Raw genomic sequence first — 19,404 nt, 5'->3', positions numbered from 1 at the left:
AAAAAAAAAAAAAACCCGGACAACACGCGCCAAGGAGAGCGTGTATCATACAAAATTTCTCTCTCATGTAATTTAAATTTTCTATCTCTATTCTATTCTATTATTATTATATATATATATATATTTTATATTATAGTAACTATTTAAATTAATTTATATTTATTTCAATTATTTTTCACGTCATAAATTATAAATAATCGATTTGAACCCGGAACATTAGAGACTTGTATCCTAACTCTCACAGTCGGTGTGTCCCTTCCAAAATCTCCAAATTTTTCTTCTACCGGACCTTACCAGACATTATTCTATTAGTCGTTAAGAATTGAAATTAATTTACGAATAATTTATAAAATTTAATCGAACGAAAATGGTTAGATTAAATTAAGATAAAATTAGAGTACTAAATAAAAAACTTATACTTGTAATTTAACTTAAAATTGGGGTTAATAGTGAAATGTAAAAAAATGACTTAATTTGAAATGAGATGTGGTAAAATAAAAAGGTCACATGTGCTAAGGTCAGGTGACCGTTGTTAGGACAAACCCCAGAGAGGGAAAGTCTTCTCTTTTTCGCATTGGACAACCCACACACTCAAATCCAACGGCCACATTTCACTAGCCGTTGCTTTTGAAAAATACATGGCGTCTAATTAATATACCTTTTCTGGACGAACACCCTCTCCCATTAAACCTCCTCTGGCTTCCTCTTCCTTCACTCTCAACTGGGTCGTTTTAGATGCTTCTTTTAACAATACCCATTTGGTTATCTTGACGGATTTTGCTTCCACGATCTCCTTCTCCTTCTTCTTCTTCTAGATCTTGTTTTGGGCTGTTCTGTTTTCTGTTCACCGGAATCAATGGCGTTTTCCGATGAGAATAATCCCAACTTGATCAAACCCACTGGGTTTCTTCCAGGTTTGTTAAATGTCTTCTGTTTGTTCTTGAACATTGAGAAATTTTTTGATTTATAACTTTTGATGATTGAATGGCTGTTGTTCTTTAGGAGGAGGGTTGGAGGAGAGAGGGAGAGCTAATAATCGTAGGGCTCTTATTGATATTAATAAAAATTCTGTGGTGAATCAAGCCTACCCTTGTGTTGTTAACAAGAGAGGCCTCTCGGGGTATGTATATACATATCTAATTTGAATTCTTTCCAGTTCATTCAAATTTGTTCTTGAATTTCGTGCCAATTTTTCCCTTTTTTTTTGACTTAGAAAGCAAGAAATCTGCGAGAAAAAGCAGGTTGATCCATTTCATAGACCGATTACGAGGTGGGTTTTGTTTTGATTTTTGAATCATTCAAAGAAAAGACCAAAAGGGTCGTTTTGAAATTTGAAAATGTTGTCTTTTTCAGAAAGTTTGCTGCTCAAATCGCGAGTAGCCAACAGCTTCATCATAATCCCCAGGTAAGGATTCTCTCCTCTGTTCTTTGTCAAGAACTCTATGTGATATCAAAACCACTCGCCTTTTGATCTTTAGGGTTTGTTCATGTTGGGCAGGAAAATAATGCATTTGGGCATTCCATATTTGTCGACGAAGATTGCAAAACCATAGAAAACGACCATCCAGTTCCCATGTTCTTGGAGAAACCAGAGCCATCATTGTCTCAAGAACCAAGCCAAATGGTAATAAATCCCACTTTATCTAATACCACAAACCTGCAAACCTGTCTCTTTTCAAGTTATATGAACAACTTTTGCATTACAGGAGGAGGTTGAAATGGAGGATATTGCAGAAGAAGACGACGACGACGATCCGGTAATCGACATCGATAGTGTCGATTCCGAGAACCCGCTTGCGGTTGTCGAGTATGTCGACGATCTCTATGCACACTACAGAAAAATTGAGGTAAATAAATGTCTGGTTTCTCTTGGCTTATTAAGGGATGATCTCTTCATTGTTTTACAGCTTTTGAGTTATGTTTGGTGCAGAATTCAAGCTGTGTTCCTCCAAATTACATGAACAAACAAATTGATATTAATGAGAAGATGAGAGCTATATTGATTGATTGGCTTATAGAGGTGCACGACAAGTTTGATCTGATGGGAGAAACATTGTTCCTTACTGTGAATCTCATAGACAGGTTTTTGTCACAAAAAACAGTAGTGAGAAAGAAGCTTCAGCTGGTTGGTTTGGTTTCTATGCTGTTAGCTTGCAAGTACGAGGAAGTGTCTGTCCCTGTTGTGGGTGATTTGATTCTTATTTCTGATAAAGCTTACTCTAGAACAGAAGTTCTTGAACTGGTACTCCTCCATTTTTTGCTCTCATTCTATCAGATCTTTCTGGGAAAAAATTTACTGAAGTGGTCGTGTTCTTGCAGGAGACAGTGATGTTGAACTGTTTGCAGTTTAACATGTCTGTTCCCACACCCTTTGTCTTCCTCCAAAGGTTCCTTAAGGCTGCTCAAGCTGACAAAAAGGTAAAGATTCTCTCTTTTTCTTTTAGTCACCATTTTAAAACGGAGTGGAGCCATAAATTTGTTAGGTATCACGGATCTACACAATGGTATGATATTGTTCACTTTGAACATTAGCTACCGTGCTTTGTTTTTGGTTTCCCCAAAAGGTCTCGTACCAATGGAGACGAGATACATTGTTGTTTGTAAAGCCATGATCATCCTCTAAATTAGCCTATGTCTACTCCCTCCCAACAATCCTCCCCTCAAACAAAATACACCATGGAGCGTCCCTGAAGCTTTTAGAATCCTTGCTTCGTTCTCTGGAGTACTCGAACAAAGTACATCTTTTGTTTGATACTTGAGTCACTTTTTTACTAGGCCTTCGAGCTCACAACTTCTTTGTTCAACATTTGAGTATTTATATGGCTAATTTAAAGACACATGCTAGAAATCACGGATCTCTACAATGGTATGATATTGTCCACCTTGAGTATAAACTCTCGTAAATTTACTTTTAGCTTACTTGAAAGGATTCCATACTTATAAACTCACCATTCTTCCTCCTATAACAATCTTGAACAAAAATTTTGGTATGGGACAAAGCTGGTAAATCTAAGAATTCTGTTAATGGGAACAGCTCGAGCTGATGGCGTTCTTCTTGATCGAACTCTCGCTGGTCGAGTATGAAATGCTGAGGTTTCCACCGTCGTTGCTAGCAGCGGCGGCGACATATACAGCTCAATGTACTATTGCCGGAGTGGAGTGTTGTTGGAGCCGGACATGCGAGTGGCATTCCAGCTACTCAGAAGAGCAGCTCCTGTACGGTTTTTGTCTGATGTTCTCCATTTTTTTTGGTATTTGCTTAATGGGCTTGGCTGACCTGATCTCAGATGTTGCTGCAGAGAATGCTCGAGACTAATGGTGGGGTTTCATCAAAAGGCGGCGACGGGGAAGCTCACCGGAGTTCATAGGAAGTACTGTACATCAAAATTTAACTACACGGCAAAACGTGAACCTGCACATTTTCTTTTGCAGACTCAGCAATAATAGAGCCACAGAACAGAACAGAACATGCATTGTGTTCTTACTAACAACAACATTACATGAATGTTCAAAATTGGGCGGCGGCGGCGGAGGCGGCGGGGACAGCGCAACCAAGAATATCGGAGATTTCTTGTTCTTTTAATTGTCTGTTCATTTTAGGCTTCATTCATCAGTGAGATGACAAACCAAACCATATAATGTCTTTGACAAAGAATAATATTGCCCTTCTGGCCTAAAATTCCACCTTCAATATTTCTTTTTTATTTTTAATAATATAATTAAATATTAATATTTTCACTAAATTTTTGGAATAAAAAATAATATCAAATTAAATAACTTTTATTATAACTAATATTAGATTGCCCATATAAAATATTTGAATTCCACTAATTTCTGATGAAGTTTCAAAGGAAAAACTCAAAAAATGGTATTAGAACTAGATACGGGGCGGTGTGTCATAGGATGCTGGGCCTCCAAAGGCTATTATCAATGATATCAGAGTCAGACATTGAACAATGTGCTGAAGACACTAGGCCTCCAAAGGAATGGATTGTAGTAATATCTACTGCGTGGTGGGCTCGAGTTGTTACAATTGTAGCCTACAGAAGAAGTACCTACACCTGCATAGTATAGTGTCGATAATGCAATCAGAATTAGTGGTTTTCGAGCCTATTGTGTTATCGGGTCATTAGGAACGAGAATCCTAAAGTAAATAAATAAATAAATAAATAAATAAAAATCTCCAATTCCATAATTCCGTTTTTAGGGGAAAGAAAGGTTTAAAGGCATAAATGAGGAAATGACTCCTAAATTGTAGGATAGCGCCGACATTAAGCAAGTCAACGATTGGTCAATAATACGAGTTTCACGAAAATCCAGTGATCTTGTCCGCTCTGGAAAATACCTCACCCTTTCCTTCCTTTTCTATTGGCCATCTAACGCTGATTATTATTTTTCTCCCTTTGGACTTTCTCATCCTGCTGTTCTTCACCCTCTCCGGCGTCCCTCTAATGATCTATCGCAATTGTTAGACCACCGTCACGCCGCCGGAACCCTACATACCTCGACTCTGACAACTCTTTTCCAGCGATGGCTCGGAGATCCGTACCTATCCTCAAGCAGCTCCTCTCCAAATCCTCCGCTTCCGATAGTCCTGCTCTTTTGTCCTCATGTTTCAAATCCCCAATCGATGCTCATAATAGATCCGTCACTTACATGCCCCGACCTGGAGACGGCGCTCCTCGAACCGTTACCTTGATTCCCGGAGACGGAATTGGCCCCTTGGTTACCGGCGCTGTGGAGCAAGTCATGGATGCGATGCACGCCCCTTTGTATTTCGAGAAGTTTGAGGTTCATGGCGACATGAAGAAGGTTCCCCAAGAAGCAATTGACTCGATTAAGAAGAATAAAGTGTGTTTGAAGGGAGGATTGGTGACCCCTGTTGGCGGTGGTGTGAGTTCGCTGAATGTGCAGCTGAGGAAGGAGCTTGATCTCTATGCGTCGCTTGTGAATTGCTTTAATCTTCCTGGGCTTCCTACCAGGCATGAGAATGTGGATATTGTTGTGATTAGGGAGAATACAGAGGGTGAGTACGCTGGTTTGGAGCACGAGGTAGTTCCTGGCGTCGTGGAAAGCCTCAAGGTACTTTTGTCTTTACGCGCAATGCTAGTTATTTCAGTTCTATACCCTAATTGAGTTATCATGTTCACAATTGGAAGCTTCTACAGTTTTTGTTTGTTGAGCATTGTTGGCAGTGGAATCCCACCTTCGCTAATTAAGGGGTTAGTCATGAATTTATAGGTAAGGAATGTATCTCCATGGGTATGAAGCCTTTTAGAAAAATCAAAATCAATGAGAGATTATGCTCAAAGTGGACAATATCATACTATTGCAAAAATTCGTGGTTCATAACATGGTATCTAGAACAAAAGGTGTAGCTTCAGAGAAGGAGTCGAGCCTTGATAAGGGGAGGCTATTTGAGAGCTCCATAGGCCTCATGGGAGGCTCTATGGTATACATTGTTCGAGGAGAGAATTGTTGAGGATTGTTAGGGGAGGAGTCCAACATTGGCTAATTAAGGGGTTGATCATGGATTTATAATTAAGGAATACATCTCTATTAGTACGAGGCCTTTTGAAAAAACTAAAATCAAAGTGGACAATATCAAACCATTTTGAAGATTCGTGGTTCCTAACAATTTTTCCTGTTTTTTGATGAATGATGCCCGTTTTTTCTATCAATATATACACATTCCAGGTGCATGTTTGACCGATGTTGTATCGCACATTAGAACTTTATGATTTAGATGTTACAGTACATGTATAGGCAAACGTGAAGTGCTCTCCTTGCATGTAATCATGTTTCAGAACGTGGCAAGTATTAGTTAGCGAGTATGATGTGATAATAGCTGGTTTTGAGTGACTGAGAATGTTTATGACCGTTTGATAAGAATTTCAATTTTAGTTTTCTATTTTGAGAAACAATGCTTCTTCATTGCATTTTCTTTGTACTGTTCTTGCCCTTCTTGAAATCATTCAAATGCTTGGTTAAATGTTTCCATAAGAAGGTTCTTTCCCCCTTATCTTAGTATCTTTGTCTCTCATACTCACTCTATTGCCAGGTGATTACAAAGTTCTGTTCTGAGCGCATTGCTAAATATGCTTTTGAGTATGCTTACCTGAACAACAGAAAGAAAGTTACGGCCGTGCACAAAGCAAATATCATGAAGCTTGCAGATGGTCTGTTTCTAGAATCTTGTCGAGAGGTTGCCAGAAAGTATCCTGGAATCAAGTACAATGAAGTTATTGTCGACAATTGCTGCATGCAACTTGTCTCAAAGCCTGAGCAGTTTGATGTTATGGTATGCACTTGTACAATTGAATCACATTGTAAGGTCTTAATACATGGTCAAGAATATGAAGCGAATTTGTGTTCCCATTTTGAAGTGGTTGGGTGATTCCAACGGTCAAATATCATTTGATGATGTCTTACTGAGACGGGGGGCAGTTGCTCCCTTTTTCCTTCTCCATTCTTATTGTCCGGGTTAGCTTGTTACGTATCGCCATCAGTCTCATGGTTTTAAAACGTGTCTCTTAGGGAGAAATTTTCACACCCTTATAAGGAATGTTCCATTTCCCTCTCCAACCAACGTGGGATCTCACAATCCACCCCCTTGGGGGCCAGCGTTCTCGCTGGCTCCAATACCTGTAACAGTCCAAGCCCACCGCTAGCAGATATTGTCCGCTTTAGCCCGTTATATATCGCCGTCAGCCTCACGGTTTTTAAAACATGTCTACTAGGGAGAGGTTTCCACACCCTTATAAGATATGCTTCGTTCCTCTCTCCAATCGATGTGGGATCTCACACCTACCTTTCTTCCTTGCCTATAGGGAAGGAGGAAGGAGGTAGAAAGCTTGGGGGTGGGAATTGGATTACTAATTTCATTGATTGATACATCCTTTCATAGAAAAGTTACATTTTGATTATCACAGATTTGGAAAGTAGGAGATGATATTTGATTATGATTGGATATAATTTTGCAGGTGACACCCAATCTGTATGGAAATCTTGTAGCAAACACAGCTGCTGGTATAGCAGGTGGAACAGGAGTGATGCCGGGAGGTATGCTCAAATCTTTCACAGTTTCAGATTCAATGCTTACTTCTTAGCATTTCTCAAGTTTTGATTAGAAACCTTAATTGAGGCAGACCATCATGTCACGTACTTGCCCTTTTCATCTTGTATGTCAACAAATTTAAGATGGATAGAAGGTGAAATTGTTTTATTTCCTTGATCCGCAACTGGGAATATTGCAGATGGGTATGCAATATTGAAAAGTAACTGTTGAAATTCTGTCTCCCCGAGCTCTCGCTTTGTTTTGGTTTTGGTTTTTTATGAGGTAGGAGATAAAATATTGCTTGATTCTTGTTACAACCTAAGCCTACCCCTAGTAGATATTGTTATCTTATCTTTTAGGATTTCCCCTCAAGATTTTAAAACGCGTCTGCTATAGAGAGAGGTTTCCACACCCTTATAAATAATGTTTCGTTCTCCTCTCCAACCGACGTTGGATCTCACAATTTGGAGTGTTCTTTATTCAGGCAATGTTGGTGCTGATCACGCTGTTTTTGAACAAGGAGCTTCAGCAGGAAATGTGGGGAATGAGAGACTAGTGGAACAAAAGAAAGCAAACCCTGTAGCGCTGCTCTTGTCATCTGCCATGATGCTGAGACATCTCCAGTTTCCTTCTTTTGCGGATCGATTAGAGACAGCAGTAGAGAAGGTGATATCCGAAGGCAAGTATCGGACCAAGGACCTCGGCGGGCAGAGCACGACTCAAGAGGTTGTTGATGCAGTCATAGCTGCTTTAGATTGATCAAGTAAGGAGAATAACTTACCCCACCATTCATAAACAATTTATACGATTTTTGGGTAGTCAAAATCCTGCCCAGTTTCCTGAATCAAGAAAGAAGTATGCCTTCGCCTTTGAATTATTATTATGATTTGTTTCAGTTTTCCCAAGCACATCAGAGTTGGGAACGCATTTCTTGTTCCAATAATCTCGATTCATGACAACAATTTGTGGTGTATTTGATTTGCAAAATTTGATGAGAGATCAATTTTAATTTTACTTTGACCGTGTTCGTTGCTTATGAAATCATTAACACTATAGAGCCTCCCCTAAGACTTATGGAACTCTCGAACAATCTCTTTAGGTTCGACTCTTTCTTTAGAGCCCTCATACCAATAGAGATGGTGTTACTTATAAACTCATGATCAACCCATTAATTAATCGACGTGAGACTCCTCTCCCAACAATCTTCAACAATCGTCCCTTCGAACAAAGTACACCATAGAGCCTCCCATGAAGCCTATAGAATCCTTGAACCGCCTCCCCTTAATCAAACCTCGACTCTTTTTTTGGAGTCTCCAAACAAAGTATATCATTTGTTCAACACATGAGTCACTTTTGACTACACCTTTGAGGCTCCAACTTTTTTGTTTGACATTTAAGAATTCTATTGATATGGCTAAGTTAAGGGCATGACTCTTATGCCATGTTAAGAACCACGACTCTCCTACCGATATTGTCTACTTAGACTTTATTTTTTGTTTCCCTAGAAGATTTCAGGTTAATAAAGATAGTATTCCTTACTTATAAGTCCACGATCTAACCTTTTATTTAACCGATGTGAGACTCCTCGTACATAAAGACGTTTACTTTTATTAAGATAAGGTCACAAATATTCATGTTTCATAGTTATGACGACAAAAGTATTCGTGGTTTTATTACATCGAGTATTTAACGCTTAGGCAAAAGAGCTTTGATTATTACAGTCCAAGTTATCTCCATAGCCGACGCCTAATATGTCGCAGTACCTTTTGTAGAACCCAATTCTGCTAGCCACTGCGTTAGCAGCACGGCCTCCACATTCAACCCCGCCATTGATGATGTTGGTAAGGACACCATAACCAGGCCATCTTCCAGCAGCTCTATCAGCATTTGATGGTTGCCATCGGCCAGTAATAACATCATGGCTTGATGGTTTGTTTCCTTGTGGCGTCATCCAGAACCAAATGGCTGTCTTGAATGCTATGACTGCGTCCGTGGCTACCAGCTCTGGATTGTTCAGTAAATCCAATCTCAGTGCTCCACCAGCTTGCCCGTAGTTGTAGTTGCTAATCATTAAATCAAGTAAATTCAAAACATGTTCGTAACAACTCAAGTTCATTGTTAGTAGATGTTGTCCGCTTTTGTCCGTTACGTATAATCGTCAGCTTTATGATTTTAAAACGCGTCTACTAAGGAGAAGTTTCCACACCTTTATAAGGAATGTTTCGACCCCAATGTCCTCGCTGACACAACGCCCGGTATCTAGCTATGATACCATTTGTAGCAATCCAAGCTCACTTGTCTGCTTTGGCTCGTTAGGTATCGCCAAGCCTCGTAGTTTTAAAATGCATCTACTAGGGAGAGGTTTCCACACCCTTATAAGGAATGTTTCGTTCCTCTCTTCAACTGATGTGGGATCTCACAATCTACCTCTCTTGAGGGTCCAACGTCCTCGTTGGTACAACGCCAGGTGTCTGGCTCTGATACCTTTTGTAACAGTCCAAGCTCACCGCTAGCAAATATTGTCATTAGGGAAAGGTTTCGACACCTTTGAAGGAATGTTTCATTCCCCTCTCCAACTGAGGTGGGATCTCACAATCCATTTCTCTTGAGGATCTAGTGTCCTCGTTGGCACAATGTCCAGTTTCTGAATCTGAAATCATTTGTAAATGTCCAAGTCTACCGCTAGCAGATATTGTCTGCTTTGGCTCGTTAGGTATCTCGGTAAGCCTCATAGTTTCAAAATGCATCTACTAGAGAGAGGTTTCCACACCCTTATAAGGAATGTTTCGTTCCCTTCTCCAACTGATGTGGGATGTCACAAAACAATATCTTAATTCTCGTGCAAACGAAGTTGTAGAGAAAGGTTCATGCTCGAGATTTTTTAGGTGGATCCAAAAGCAAAACTACGAGAACTTATGTTAAAATAGAAACAAGATTGAAAAATTACTAAGTGATTTGGATGGGTCCGCGTCCGTAATATTGTTGGCCTGCAGCACACGGCCATTGCAAGCTCGGCGAGCAATAAGTACCCCGGTTGATTTCTCTTATTTGGCAATATCCCCATGCATACGGACCATCGGGTGCGGTTGGCCATCCTCCTACACCACACTTTATATTTAGCTTCCACATCGATCTATTTTCATAACTAAACACTTAAAAAGTCAATCCAAATCATTCTAACAAACCCGTAGTTTCATGAGAAGTTTGGCCAAAGAAAGCCGCCAATTCTCTCTTACGAGTGGCATCATCTCCCGTCGTAGCAAACCCACTAAAGGATCGAGCAGCAGCGAGAAAAGCATCATAGCTATAGAATCCATTGCTAGGACATCTCGGGTCGTTACGATACTTAAGCATTTGATCGAACGTGGCAGAGCTGATGAGCTTAGCGACGTTACCTCCGCTGCCATTAGGACTCGGAGTCGGGTTTGAACGACGACATGGGCTTTGACAACCATGTCCACAGTAAGCACGGGTGGTGCCGCACCACCCAAACTGGCTGCAACACAGCCCGTTTGGGCAGACAGCGCCGCTGGCCTGCCGTCCACATTGCTCAGCAGAGGCTCCCAACAACAACAACAGAGGAAACAACAAGAAGATCAATGCATAATCCTTCATGCTTCAAATCTTTGCCTGAATTTTCCACCACCATTGTTTACATATTGGAACCTTTGGTGCGCTTGCAATCATCAAAGATATCCACCATAGATTTAGTTTAAGATTTTCAAGATATCCCTTAATTAAATTCTTAATTAACTTTTAAGTTTAAATTGTTGGATGATGAAGTCACGTCCCCTAATCTAGGAAATGATCATGAGTTTATAAGCCAGGATTATTAACTCAATTGGTTTGAGGCATTTTGGGGAAGCCCAGAGCAAAGCCGTGAGAGCTTATGCTCAAAGTGGGACAATATCATACCATTGTGGAGAGTCGTGTTCGTCTAACATGGTATCAGAGTCATGCCTTAAACTTAGTCGTGCCAATAGATCGGTAAATCCTCACATATCGAACAAAGAACTCCAAAAGAAAAGGAGCCAAGCCTTCTCGAAGGCAGTAAAAAATGACTAAGACTCCAAAGGAGTCAAGCCTCGATTAAGGGGAGGCACACTTTGTTCGAGGGGAGGTGTTGGATGATGAAAGTCCCACATCGGCTAATTTAGAGAATGATCATGGGTGGGTTTATAAGTGAGGAATAACTCCATTGGTTTGAGGTCTTTTGGGGAAGCTCAAAGCAAAGTCATGAGAGTTTATACTCAAAGTGGACAATATCATAACATTGTGGAGAGTCGTGTTCGTCTAACATAATTTACAAAATTAATTAATTTGAATTGAAAAGTATATAATAAGTCTTCGAAATAATACAGTAAGTTAGAGACGATCATCATATGGCTGACCGTTTATCACCGTTGGATGTAGGAGAGATTCAAATCCCGAGATTATTGAGACACAAATTATTAAATCTACATCTAACAATTATTTTAAGGTAATTGAGTTGTGACGATCTTTTTTTTCGGTAAGAAAAATGTGATCATAGAGCGCATTTCAGAGCACGATATAGTCAAAGTCAACCACCAATTTGAGATAAGACCTTATCTAAAAAATGATTAATGCAATAAAATTTAAAATAATCAAACTTATCAATATATTTTTATTTAAATGAAATTAAATTTCTTCCAAAAACAAAAATACTTAGTTCAAGAAATATTGAATATTAAATTTGATTAATTTTAGTTAAAAACATGGCAACATCAGTCGCTTTGGCCGAGTGGTTAAGGCGTGTGCCTGCTAAGTACATGGGGTTTCCCCGCCAGAGTTCGAATCTCTCAGGCGACGTTCTTTTTTCCTTTTATTTTTCCAAATATTCGTTGTAGTCTTCAATAATTAAAATTTGTTTCTACAGAGTATCATATCCACCGACACTTGAGCTTTCCACCGGAAATGGCGGTGGCGATGAGCGTGCCAACGTCCCCTCCGCCTCTCGGCAGGGCTGAACCACCGGAACGACACTGGTTTTGACAACCAGCTCCACCGTAGAGATCAGTGGCGCCGCACCACCCAAGGCTATATACAAAGAACTAAAAGAAGCCGTAAGAACTATGATTTGGAGATGGAAAAAAATTAAGAAAACGTAAACCTATCACGCCACGTCTCCACCATCACCACCGCCACGTCACCGCCGCCGCGGCCTTCAGGATGAAGTGGACGACCAGTAGTCGTATAAGTTTTCTTCGTCAGTCATCATAGAATCCATAATCGGCGCCGGATTTTCCGGAATCACGACGATCATTCAAGTTTATTATTATTATTATTATTATTATTATTATTATTATTCCTTCTTTGACTTTTCAGAGCCGCCAGCTTCCGTCTTCATAGTTCTCTACACTTCCATTTTGAATGGTAATTAATTAAAAAAATCAAGGAGTGTTTAGTAAGAAATTGAATTTGGAAAATTGTCTAATTAATTTAATATTTTTTAATATATATATATATATTTATATATTTATTTATTTATTTTTGGATAACTCTGTTCAAATTTGTTGAGTCAGGAACTCAGTCCAATCGGAAATTATTTCACTTACAATATCTTCCCTATAGTAACTGGGTTCATGAATTATGGTCAACAAGTTGCAAGTTACATTGATCACGGTTTCATGATTACTTTATCTCATGCAATCGTTTGCCGGTAACTATTCAATATTCTTAAGAAAACTTAATCGCATCGGAGCGTTTCTACGGTCGAATCCATTTTGAATTTGATAAATGCATTGCTTGTGAAGTATGTGTTCGTGTATGTCCTATAGATCTCCCCGTTGTTGATTGGAAATTGGAAATGGATATTCGAAAGAAACGATTGCTTAATTACAGTATTGATTTTGGGATCTGTATATTTTGTGGTAACTGCGTTGAATATTGTCCAACAAATTGTTAATCAATCACCGAAGAATATGAACTTTCTACTTATGATCGTCACGAATTGAATTATAATAAAATTTCTTTGGGTCGTTTACCGACTCAACCCAACTCATTGGTTCGGATTGGATTGTTGGGTTCAATTTTTATTTTTTATTTTTAAATAAACTTTAAAACAACGACAATAGTGGTTATTGCAAACTCACTATGCATAGATACGACCGAATTGTCTATCTTAGAAACGGAAGGTAAGAGAGAAGAGAAGGCTTGCAATCGTGTAAAGGTGGCACGACAACAGACATCAAGTCAACCCTAAATTTTTATATATATTGTTTGGGTTGGGTCAAGTCGACCGTAAGCATACTGAACTTGAACCCGACTCAACCCACTCGGTTTCTTGAAAATGATTAAAACGTCCTCACACTACCTCTCTTAAATCTCTCCACCCTTCGTTTGCATCACTGATGCGGTCGACAACCACCAACCACTACTTTGCCACCACCGCTCATTAGAGTAACCAATCTAAACCTTACCATTGTCACCAATGATCCGAGGTAGTAGTCAACGGTGAATCATAGTGTTTTAACTCGAAATTAATAAGAATAATAATAATAATTAGTGAGACCATTCAAACTTAGACATGGGCGTTAATAATAAACAAGGTAACGGTCAACTTCCAACATTCCCTAATTTTATTTTAATTTACACCAAACGCTCCCTATAAATATCTCCACTTCCCTTCCCATTTTCATCATCTTCCCATACACCAAACAACAATGAAGCTCCATACGCTTATTGTCTTAGCCTTTGCCTTCGTTTTGGGAGGCGCAGCAGAGCAATGTGGGCGGCAGGCCAACGGCGCTCTCTGCCCCAATGGCCTCTGCTGCAGCCAGTTCGGATGGTGCGGCGACACCGATGAGTACTGTAAAGATGGTTGCCAGAGCCAATGTGGAGGCTCAACTCCTTCCACACCCCCCAGTTCCGGCGGCAGCGGCGTCGGAAGTATCATCAGCAAAGCTCTCTACAATCAAATGCTCAAGTATAGCAAGGATCCTCGATGCCCCAGTAATGGATTCTATAGATACAATGCTTTTGTTACTGCCGCTCAATCCTTCCCTGGCTTTGGTACCACCGGAGACACCGCTACTCGTAAAAGGGAGCTCGCTGCTTTCTTCGGCCAAACTTCTCATGAAACCACTGGTTAGTGTTAAAAGAACTCTCGTGGTTTTGCTTTTGATTTCTCTAAATTACTTGCTTATAAAAGCATGATCATTTCCTAAATTAGCCAATGCAGGCTCCTCCCGGTTAGGAATCACGAATCTTTAGCCCAAAAGGTCTCGTGCCAATGAAGATAGTATTCCTTACTTATAAACTCGTGATCTTCCACTAAATTAACCAACGTGAGACTCACTCCCAATAATCCTGAACACCCCCAACAATCTTTGACAATTCTCCCCTCAAACAAAGTAGACTATAGAGTCTCTCTTGAGGTCTATGGAGCCCTTGAATAGTCTCTCCTTAATCGAGGCTCGACTTCTCGAACAAAGTAGACTATAGAGTCTCTCTTGAGATCTATGGAGCCCTCGAACACCCTCCCCTTAATCGAGGCTCGACTCCTCAAACAAAGTAGACTATAGAGCCTCTTTTGTGGTCTATGTAGCCATCGAACACCCTCCCCTTAATCGAGGCTCGACTCCTTCTCTAGAACCTTCGAACAAAATACACCTTTTGTTCGACCCTTTTGACTACACCTTCAAGGCTCCCAACTTATGTTTTCAACATTTGAAGATTCTATTGACATGCATAGATTAAGGGCATAACTCTAATACCATGTTAAGAAACATGAACCTACACAATGGTATGATATTGTCCACTTTGAGTATAAGCTCTAATAGCTTTGTTTTGGGCTTCTCCAAAAGGCCTCATTCCAATCGAGATATATCTCTTATTAACTCACGAGTGTGGGACAGGTGGGTGGGCTACCGCACCGGATGGTCCATATGCATGGGGATATTGCTTCATAAGGGAGAGAAACCAAGACTTATACTGCTCACCTAACCAACAATGGCCGTGTGCTGCTGGCCAGAAATATTACGGCCGTGGCCCAATTCAGCTAACCCAGTAAGACCTCTGTTCTTCCTATAACACAACATATCATCAAACATCTGAGATTCTAATCCCAATTCCTTAAATGATCAAACTTTTCTAGTAACTACAACTACGGGCCAGCGGGTAATGCACTAAATTTGAATTTGCTAAGCAACCCTGATTTGGTAGCCACGGATGCGGTTGTTGCATTCAAGACAGCCATTTGGTTCTGGATGACACCACAAGGAAACAAGCCATCGTGCCATGATGTTATCACTGGGAGATGGCAGCCCTCGAGCGCCGACAGCGCTGCCGGGAGAGTGGCTGGGTATGGTGTCATTACCAACATCATTAATGGTGGGCTCGAGTGCGGACATGGCCCCGATGATAGAGTTGCTGACAGAATTGGGTTCTACAAAAGATACTCCGACATGCTTGGTGTCAGTTACGGCAGCAACTTAGATTGCAACAATCAAAGGTCTTTCTAGACATTTACGTAATCTTATAATACCATGTAATAAAATGTCTTTTTGTTGTTGTAAAAGACAACTATGGCTGTTGCTATGTGTAATGTCTACACACATATCTTTATGCAATAAATCTTGAAAATATTAAATTTTACTTTATATAACAAGATAATTATTACTATTATATGCTATTTTTAATTTCGAGAATTGTATTTTATATTATTAAATTAAGAACAAGTTGGATAAAATTTAAATTAGGTTGGCTGGAAAAAAAATTAAAAATGATTTGGAAGGATATAAATTGGGTTTAGAAAAGTCAAATAATTTTTTTTTCATGCTAAACTTTGACCCTAAAAATAACTTAATATTAGAATAATAATATGATGTGTTCATGCATGTATTAAATTCTTATCTATTTTAGTTCTAGGAAGTTATTTATTTATTTATTTATTATTTTTTTTGAAAAAATAAATATTCAATTATTTTATAGATTTAATTTTTAATTTTTAATTTAATAAATTTTCTTCACCTTTCATTTTTCTTATTTTAAAATTTTATATTTATCATTAAATCACCGTTGTTTTGGAGTCCTACTCATGAGCTTATAAATAAAGAATACATCTCTCAGGGATATGAAGTCTTTTGGAGAAATCAGAGTGTAGAAACTTTTTCACAGTAGACGTGTGAGACTGATGGGTATACGTACTGCTAACAGTGAGCTTGTGTTGTTACACCAAAACTGTAGGTGAGTCGAATCTAAATTCTAAATACAGTTTGAAGTTGGGACGTTACAAAAATATTTTTAATTTTTAGGTGTAATTAATATATATTACAAATTAAATGTGGGCACTAGACTTTTCAATAAACTATATATATCAAATATCATTTAAAATCTTAATAATAAACATTCATAATTTATTTTTCATGATATCATCTACCTCAATTTTTATATTTATTTTATTTTTATTTTAAGCCTTCAAAAAATTCCCTTTAATTTATTACTATCAAAAGTTTATATACGAGAAATTATTTTTTACACTCAATTATTGATAATTAAATATTATTTTTATGTTTTATGGATAAATACCAGATATTATCAACAGAGTTGATTTTTCAAACCCACATTAAAATTAAGATGTTGAATTTTCTTTAGTCATAGTTTCATTAAAGCTATGGATTGAATTTAAAAGCTATAATTTCTAGAATTACAAATAATAATAATAATTAATTAATTATTTTGTTTTTTTAGTTTTTATTTAAAATAAATAAATATAACCCTCTTAAATGTTTTAAAAAATAATTTGTAAGTTTTTTTTATAAACAAAACATTTTCAATTCATATAATAGTAACAATAATATGGATATTTTTTTTAAAATTAATTTAATAAAATAAAATTCAATTAGATAAATTAACTCACTATTTTAACTATCATGTTTTTGTAAAATAAATAAATAAATAAATAAATAAATGCACCCAATTCTCTTATATTTAACCAATAATATAGAACAAACAACATATAATTTAAGTTGAAAATATTATGATATAATATTTTAAATAATTATTTACAAATATAAATTATCAACAAATAGATTAATCAAATTACCGTTTATTTTAGTCATTATTAATCACAACAATTTAACATTATTTTCCAACTACTTTAATCTATTTACTTCTTTTTTTTATTTTATACCAACACAGCTGATAATAATTATTTTAAAAATTAGGCTAAATTAATAAAACACTCCATTTATCCAAAAATATCCTTAATTTTTTAAAATAAAAATTAAATTATTATCAATATATGAACGAAAATTATTTATCTAATCATGATTTTACGGACTATTCAAATTAGGTCGGAGTGACCCCACCAATTACTCCCGTCAATTAAGGAGAATTCTCAATATGTATGTGTATATATATATATATATATATGACATTAATAAACAAGGTTGCGGTCAACAGTGAACAATAATCCAAAATTATTTTAATATTTGGAATTGGGTTTGAAAATTCAACGGAAAACTCCCTATAAATAACTGCACTTGCTCTTCCCATTTTCCTCATCTTCTCATACACCAAACAACAATGAAGCTTCATACGCTTATTGTCTTAGCCTTTGCCTTCGTTTTGGGAGGCGCAGCAGAGCAATGTGGGCGGCAGGCCAATGGCGCTCTCTGCCCCAATCGCCTCTGCTGCAGCCAGTTTGGATGGTGCGGCAACACCGACGAGTATTGTAAAAACAATTGCCAGAGCCAGTGTGGCGGCTCCACTCCTTCTACACCCCCCAGTACTGGCGGCAGCGGCGTCGGAGGTATCATCAGTGAAGCCCTCTACAATCAAATGCTCAAGTATAGCAAGGATCCTCGATGCCCCAGTAATGGATTCTATAGATATAATGCTTTCATTACTGCCGCTCAATCCTTCTCTGGCTTTGGTACCACCGGAGATGCCGCTACTCGTAAACGGGAGCTCGCTGCTTTCTTCGGCCAAACTTCTCATGAAACTACTGGTTAGTGTTACAGAACTTTCCTGATTTTGCTTTTGATTTCTTAAATTATAAACTCATGATCATTTTCTAAATTAGCTAACGTGGGACTACTCCCTCAACAATTTTCCATTCGAACAAAGTACACTATAGAGTCTTTTTGAAGCCTATGCAGCCCTCGAACAGCCTCCCCTTAATTGAGATTCGACTTTTTCTAATCCTAGAACAAAGTACCCTTTGTTCGACATTTGAGTCACTCTTGACTACAACTTCGAGGCTCACAACTTATTTGTTCGACATTTTAGGATTTTATTGATATGGGTAAGTTAAAAGACATAACTCTATACCATGTTAGGAACCACGAACCTATACAATGGTATAATATTGTCCACTTTGAGTATAAGCTCTTATGTTCTATGTTCTGGGCTTCCCCAAAAGGCCTCATTTCCAAAGAGGCCTCAGGTTAGGAACCACGAACTTATACAATGGTATAATATTGTCCACTTTGAGCATAAGCTCTAGTGACTTTTGTTTTAGACTTCCCAAAAAGCCTCATTCCAATCGAGATATAATCGGTACTGTAATTTTGACTTACAAATGGATGTTAAAACGAGTGTGGCGCAGGAGGGTGGGCTACCGCACCGGATGGCCCATATGCGTGGGGATATTGCTTCATAAGGGAGAGAAACCAAGACGTATATTGCTCACCTAACCAACAATGGCCGTGTGCTGCTGGCCAGAAATATTACGGCCGTGGCCCAATTCAGCTAACCCAGTAAGACCTCTGTTCTTCCTATAACACATTATATTATCAAAATTCTGAGATTCTAATCCTAATTCGTGAAATTATCAAACGTTTTGTAGTAACTACAACTACGGGCCAGCGGGTAGGGCGCTAAATTTGAATTTGCTAGGCAACCCTGATTTGGTAGCCACGGATGCGGTTGTTGCATTCAAGACAGCCATTTGGTTCTGGATGACACCACAAGGAAACAAGCCATCGTGCCATGATGTTATCACTGGGAGATGGCAGCCTTCGGCCGCCGACAGCGCTGCCGGGAGAGTGCCTGGGTATGGTGTCATCACCAACATCATCAATGGTGGGCTCGAGTGTGGGCGTGGTGCCGATAGCAGAGTTGCTGATAGAATTGGGTTTTACAAAAGGTACTGTGACTTGTTGGGCATCGGCTATGGCAACAACTTGGATTGCAACAATCAAAGGTCTTTCTAAATGGCTACGCTTACACTAAGGCTATGGCTGCTCTGTTTAATAAATGGTGTAACCTTCAAATTTAAATAAAGACGGGAAATTCGTTGTTCCCATTCAAATCTTTTCTGATCTTGTTGGGCCGAACCACGGCCCATTTACTTTCCCACGCAAATCTCAATTTCTGTAAGA

General features: G+C 38.6%; 5 protein-coding genes and 1 non-coding gene across 6 annotated transcripts; 5 read left to right on the top strand and 1 right to left on the bottom strand.

Annotated features, from left to right (window-relative positions):
* The first annotated feature begins 663 nt into the window (after positions 1 to 663).
* Positions 664 to 3,684, top strand: LOC111804416 (G2/mitotic-specific cyclin-1). The gene is made up of 10 exons (XM_023689215.2): positions 664 to 914; positions 1,003 to 1,120; positions 1,214 to 1,270; positions 1,354 to 1,405; positions 1,499 to 1,624; positions 1,707 to 1,847; positions 1,931 to 2,242; positions 2,320 to 2,418; positions 3,035 to 3,216; positions 3,300 to 3,684. Exons 1-10 carry the CDS (start codon positions 857 to 859, stop codon positions 3,442 to 3,444), a joined length of 1,290 nt encoding a protein of 429 aa, XP_023544983.2. The 5' UTR covers positions 664 to 856; the 3' UTR covers positions 3,445 to 3,684.
* Positions 3,685 to 4,374: 690 nt separating this feature from the next.
* LOC111804417 (isocitrate dehydrogenase [NAD] regulatory subunit 1, mitochondrial) lies at positions 4,375 to 8,071 on the top strand. Its single transcript, XM_023689218.2, has 4 exons — positions 4,375 to 5,082; positions 6,062 to 6,301; positions 6,984 to 7,062; positions 7,542 to 8,071. Exons 1-4 carry the CDS (start codon positions 4,531 to 4,533, stop codon positions 7,814 to 7,816), a joined length of 1,146 nt encoding a protein of 381 aa, XP_023544986.1. The 5' UTR covers positions 4,375 to 4,530; the 3' UTR covers positions 7,817 to 8,071.
* A 589-nt stretch (positions 8,072 to 8,660) lies between these two features.
* On the bottom strand, positions 8,661 to 10,732 carry LOC111804415 (endochitinase). The gene is made up of 3 exons (XM_023689213.2): positions 10,243 to 10,732; positions 10,005 to 10,155; positions 8,661 to 9,120 (listed from the first exon to the last, which is right to left on the bottom strand). The coding sequence occupies exons 1-3, from the start codon at positions 10,670 to 10,672 to the stop codon at positions 8,751 to 8,753; spliced, it is 951 nt and encodes a 316-aa protein (XP_023544981.2). The 5' UTR covers positions 10,673 to 10,732; the 3' UTR covers positions 8,661 to 8,750.
* Positions 10,733 to 11,805: 1,073 nt separating this feature from the next.
* On the top strand, positions 11,806 to 11,887 carry TRNAS-GCU (transfer RNA serine (anticodon GCU)). Its single transcript has one exon. It is a non-coding gene; the product is annotated as a tRNA-Ser (tRNA).
* A 1,843-nt stretch (positions 11,888 to 13,730) lies between these two features.
* On the top strand, positions 13,731 to 15,673 carry LOC111804413 (endochitinase-like). The gene is made up of 3 exons (XM_023689212.2): positions 13,731 to 14,164; positions 14,935 to 15,085; positions 15,174 to 15,673. Exons 1-3 carry the CDS (start codon positions 13,741 to 13,743, stop codon positions 15,538 to 15,540), a joined length of 942 nt encoding a protein of 313 aa, XP_023544980.2. The 5' UTR covers positions 13,731 to 13,740; the 3' UTR covers positions 15,541 to 15,673.
* A 1,896-nt stretch (positions 15,674 to 17,569) lies between these two features.
* Positions 17,570 to 19,336, top strand: LOC111804412 (endochitinase). The gene is made up of 3 exons (XM_023689211.2): positions 17,570 to 18,029; positions 18,630 to 18,780; positions 18,870 to 19,336. Exons 1-3 carry the CDS (start codon positions 17,606 to 17,608, stop codon positions 19,234 to 19,236), a joined length of 942 nt encoding a protein of 313 aa, XP_023544979.1. The 5' UTR covers positions 17,570 to 17,605; the 3' UTR covers positions 19,237 to 19,336.
* The last annotated feature ends 68 nt before the right edge of the window (positions 19,337 to 19,404 follow it).

This window comes from Cucurbita pepo, chromosome 10 (assembly GCF_057944985.1).
Source record: "Cucurbita pepo subsp. pepo isolate OVF chromosome 10, ASM5794498v1, whole genome shotgun sequence".
NCBI lineage: Eukaryota > Viridiplantae > Streptophyta > Magnoliopsida > Cucurbitales > Cucurbitaceae > Cucurbita > Cucurbita pepo.
This window is presented reverse-complemented; position numbering and strand designations above follow the sequence as displayed.